General features: G+C 36.9%; 2 protein-coding genes across 2 annotated transcripts; one reads left to right on the top strand and one right to left on the bottom strand.

Moving 5' to 3' along the window:
- On the top strand, positions 1 to 2,177 carry LOC134228070 (uncharacterized). The gene is made up of 2 exons (XM_062709843.1): positions 1 to 68; positions 976 to 2,177. The coding sequence occupies exons 1-2, from the start codon at positions 8 to 10 to the stop codon at positions 1,461 to 1,463; spliced, it is 549 nt and encodes a 182-aa protein (XP_062565827.1). The 5' UTR covers positions 1 to 7; the 3' UTR covers positions 1,464 to 2,177.
- Positions 2,178 to 2,214: 37 nt separating this feature from the next.
- On the bottom strand, positions 2,215 to 3,307 carry LOC134222402 (uncharacterized). Its single transcript, XM_062701554.1, has 3 exons — positions 2,878 to 3,307; positions 2,523 to 2,650; positions 2,215 to 2,292 (listed from the first exon to the last, which is right to left on the bottom strand). Exons 1-3 carry the CDS (start codon positions 3,293 to 3,295, stop codon positions 2,215 to 2,217), a joined length of 624 nt encoding a protein of 207 aa, XP_062557538.1. The 5' UTR covers positions 3,296 to 3,307.
- Positions 3,308 to 4,881: the final 1,574 nt, after the last annotated feature.

Below are 4,881 nucleotides of genomic sequence, written 5' to 3'. Positions count from 1 at the left end.
ATTTGCCATGAATGATGGCTCAAAACAAGCGAATACCCGTGTCCTGGACGAAGGACAAAGTTCATCAGGTATTATATTTTATATTATTTTGTTTAGTTTATATTACGAAAAATTAACTCAGTTCAAATCAATTGTCAAATTGCCTTGCCAAATATTCAATTTTGCTTCGATGGGACTTGCCGATTAGAGGATAGGTAGATATATCACGTGGACAAGTTTTGATCAGCTTAATCTTCTTCTTCTTCATTGGCATTACATCCCTCACTGGGACATTGCCGCCTCGCAGCTTAGTGTTCATTAAGCACTTCCACAGTTTTTAACTGCGAGGTTTCTAAGCCAGATTACCATTTCTGCATTCGTATATCATGAGGCTAACACGATGATACTTTTATGCCCAGGGAAGTCGAGACAATTTCCAATCCGAAATTTGTCTAAGACCGGCACCGGGAATCGAACCCAGCCACCCTCAGCATGGTCTTACTTTGTAGTCGCGCATCTTACCGCACGGCTAAGGAGGGCCCCTGATTGATCAGCTTAATAGCCTATTCAGATTACGCCATTTATAATAATAAATATAATGATAAAGAGTAACTTGATGTCAATCCCCATACATTCAATTTACTTTCTAATATTTAACTCGATAATTAATATATCTAGATTAATATAATAAATGGCCTAATCTGAATAAGTCATAATATACAACCTCCTTTCGCGTGAACTAAATTCTCAGCAATTATATAAAAATTCAGCTATTACTCAAACGATCTGGAACAAGTTTTTTTCATAAATGTGTTCAAAATGATTCCATAGTTGATAGTTAACGTAATACACACAATATTCCTCCAGGTTCCGCAAATTTCTCCGGAGCTCAGATCAATTGGTCTACCAATTCAGATTACGTTCCGATATTCTTGCATGTTGTGAAATATAGCTTACATATTGAATAATTTAAAATCTTCCATGTTCTACCTTCAGCGCTTGAAATCACCACCCCATCGGCAAGGCCAATTGGACAGAAGACTGCAAAGTGTAAAGTAAGACAAGATGAGGTCGAACGAAGCAAGATTATTGTTCTGGAGAAAATGGCCGCTACTACGCAAGAGAGAAATGATATTATGCGTCATGCTAATCGCATCAAGATTGTTACAACAAGTCTCGATGGTTTGGACGAAGTGTCCAAACAAATTCTAAGGTTGGAGAAGCAAAAAATCCTGGACGAAATGCTATATGGATCGAATCTGGGTAATCCTGGAACATCGGACATAGGGTTGATCACTGACGATCCACAGGGAATCAATCAAGATTTGCAAGAGATAAAATTTGCAAGTGATATTAATTCCGGAGCATCCAGCAGTCAGAAGACAGAAATAAGTAGAGCTGTTTTGGAGGATTGCTCATTTGAAGGGGGTTACGTCACATTCGACCCGAACTCGCTGATAGTATCTGACTACGAAAGCGACTGAAAATGATACTTACTGATTAAATCTATGTAAGATCTTTTAAGAGTAAAAACCATTAATTTTAAAATAACATAAAAAGATATATAAGCCGATAAATGGTTTATTAAGAATGTTATGACATGGTTTGTTAAAACTTAACTAAGTACACTAAACATTTAAAGCTGATATAACAATATGTACTTCCTTTACTCGAGAATACGCTACGAATTCTCTTCTATGAATACTATTATAGATAGGTTTAACTGAATAAATCACTGTTCACTGCGAAAGTTTCACAGGTGTTCTATTAAATCTTTACGAAGCGATAAACTGTTTGCAGGGTTTGCAGGGCACGAGCTGCGCAATACTCTTTGAACGTTTTAGGAACATTTCCCATAGGTTGTATGTCTGGATGGATACCATCGCCACCTTCTCTAATCTCGTTATGTGAATACTCAATCCGCATATTGTGTAATATGATGCATGCATGCATAACCGAAATCATAGTGGATATATCCCATAATCGACAAGGATTTTTCGTGATCTGCCATGTGTTGGTTAGATGGCTGAAGGTGCGTTCGACATCCTTTCTCAGTGACTCTTGAGTTGTTGCAAAGTGTTGTTCTTTTGCATTTGATGGATGTGAAATTGTTTTTACGAAACAGCTCCAGTCAGGATAAATTCCGTCCCCCAGAAAATAACCTCTTTCTCGTGTCTTTCTGTTCAACTCGTAAGTGATACCCAACAAACAATTTTAGCTGAAAAAGCTAGTTTACTAGCTGAAGAAGGAAATTTTTGGTTGAATAAGTGCTCTATTAGCTTCCGATGTTTGTTGGGTATCCAGCATGTTTCCCTGTGGAAAAAATGTATTGCATTAAATTCACACCATTAACATTGATTTTTCTTTTAATTTTATTCTAATTTAAGGACTTTTGTTAATTTCTAGGGAATAGTACGTTAGCCTGTAGCACATAATTTTAAGTCAAGTAATTGTTAATTGGCTTTAAAAGTCTATGGCGAGGAATAAACGATGTATGACGTTTTACTAAGCTAGACCTAATTGCTTAACCACTTAATACTCACATTTATTATTTTATCCAACAGCGGCGAGTTGTCGATGATATTAATATCATTGCAGCTTCCTGCAGAACTGTAGCTAGAGACAGCTTCGAGTACAACCGTCGGCTTTCCATCTTTGCCTTGATACTGGCCTAGAACGGTAATAAAATCAGTTGTATATGACTATTTCAGAAATTCGTGTTAAATGAACGCCTTTCATATAATAGTGTATAACGTTTTGAATGAAAAGGGGATTCGAGAAGCGAGACAATCCATGGTAAAATATAGTGAACTATTAGGATAAAAATGGTAAAATCGTGCATTTAGTGATTCTACGCTAAAAGAAAATAAAACGAAAACGTGTATGCATGATGCTTACCCTTAAGCGCTACTGGGCAATTCTTCCACTCCCAATGCATGCAATCTATGCTGCCTAGCATTCCTGGGAAGCCTCGTTCTGCGTTTTCTTGTGCCAGCTTTGCCTTATCTTGCTGGTCCGGTGCACGCAGGTAGTGTTCCCCATATACTTCTACAACAGTGCGGCAGAATTCCTTTAGAGCTTGATTTGCGGTTGATTCCCCGATCTGAATATAATCGTCAGTGGCGTCCGAAGCAGTTCCATATGCAAGCTGGCGTACTGCTGCTGCACATTTCTGCATACCGCTCAATCCTGGCTTTCCGGCAGCGTTACATTTCAGCCTAAAATAGGCATTACGAGTGGTTAAATCGTCGAGCACTCGCAAAAACATCTCCTTCGGCATTCGGAATCTTCGCTCGAACAAATGATCTGGATACATGGATGTCGATGATATATAATCGTGTTAGCCTCATGATATACGAATGCAAAAATGGTAACTTGGCTTAGAAACCTCGCAGTTAATAACTGTGGAAGTGCTTAATGAACACTAAGCTGCGAGGCGGCTCTGTCCCAGTGTGGGGATGTAATGCCAATAAGAAGAAGAAGAATAGAGCTTATTGATTCTCTAGTTAAATTTCTTACATCCTACTCCAAATTCCCACCTCTTACAATGACATCTTTAATTTTTGTTTCTGCTTATTTCTGTGGCTTTCTGATACATTAACAAGATTAAAAAATGAATTTGAAATAAGTTTAACAAAACAGGTGTAATCAATGGCTCTTTGATCACATGATCGTTAAATATTTAAAACATGGCTTCTAAAATACGGCGAAACACGAAAATTGTTGGTATTTTTTATCAATTTCAAATTTCCTAGAAAGTTTAGTACATGAGGAATCTAAAATTCCATGCAATTTGAGGACTTTTTATTTGATTTCTTTTGTACTACATAAGATGGTGGGAGGTATAGATAGCAGAAATAAATTCTACTATCTATAGTGGGAGGGACCTCCGTAAGGGTCGTTTTGCGAAGTGTCCGGCGTTGGAAGATCTCCCCCTACTAAGTTGAAAAGCAGACCAAGTTTCAGTTGGAATGTAAAGCCATTGAAGAAGAAGAAGAAGACTGCTTTTAAATTAAGAAAATTATGTTGAGCTTTTTAGTGGAATGTCTTCACTTGTCATAAGACGAGTTTGTACCTTCCTATTTAACTCCACCACTTGATTGTACCTTGACAGATACGTATTTCGACCTCAACAGTGTCTGCACGACTTAGTCGAGTCAAGTACGAGACACTGAAGACGACCTTACTATTGAGGTCGAAATACGTATCTGTCAAGGTACAATCAAGTGGTGGAATTAAATGGAAAGGTACAAACTCGTCTTATGACAACTGCTTTTAAATATTTGTTATTCAAAAATTAAGGGGATTTTTGAAATTATTTCATATTTATTTGTTTCGTGAAAAAGTAACACGTATTCAAGTAACAAACATTCACTAGTTGAACTAACATCAGTGTGATGATTTCATTCAGCGCAGTGTTGAATTATGTATGTACTATTTCTTATCACAACTTCTGTTCAAGCTTTATTCACACAATTTTGGCGAAGTTATACAACTACAACATCTCATTTTGAAAAACAACTTTATTAACTGATTCGTTAAACCTTTAATACGCATTTTACTAAGCCTCAATTCAGCTACATGTGAATTCTTCGAAAATAATAACGCATAGAAGGTAACATCATCAAGATCTCCAATGAACGTATTTTGACGCAATTGCTATTTTCATATAATCATTTTAAAATTTTCCTAAATCGGGTCTCGAACTGCTGTCATTTGATCATCCGCCGGTAACGTTGTCATCCGCGCCATCATTGATTTGTTAGATATGGCTCACTCAATGCATAACATAAATAATCTTATTGCTGAATATGAATCATAATTGGACTCTTATTCAATAAGTCGATCTGTCAAACTACAGTTTGTTAATAACTGTACAAGATTTTTATTTCAACCATTGTT

The sequence above is a fragment of the Armigeres subalbatus genome, chromosome 3, assembly GCF_024139115.2.
Source record: "Armigeres subalbatus isolate Guangzhou_Male chromosome 3, GZ_Asu_2, whole genome shotgun sequence".
Lineage (NCBI taxonomy): Eukaryota > Metazoa > Arthropoda > Insecta > Diptera > Culicidae > Armigeres > Armigeres subalbatus.
The sequence above is the reverse complement of the archived record's forward strand: the minus strand, read 5'-3'. Positions and strand labels throughout refer to the sequence as shown.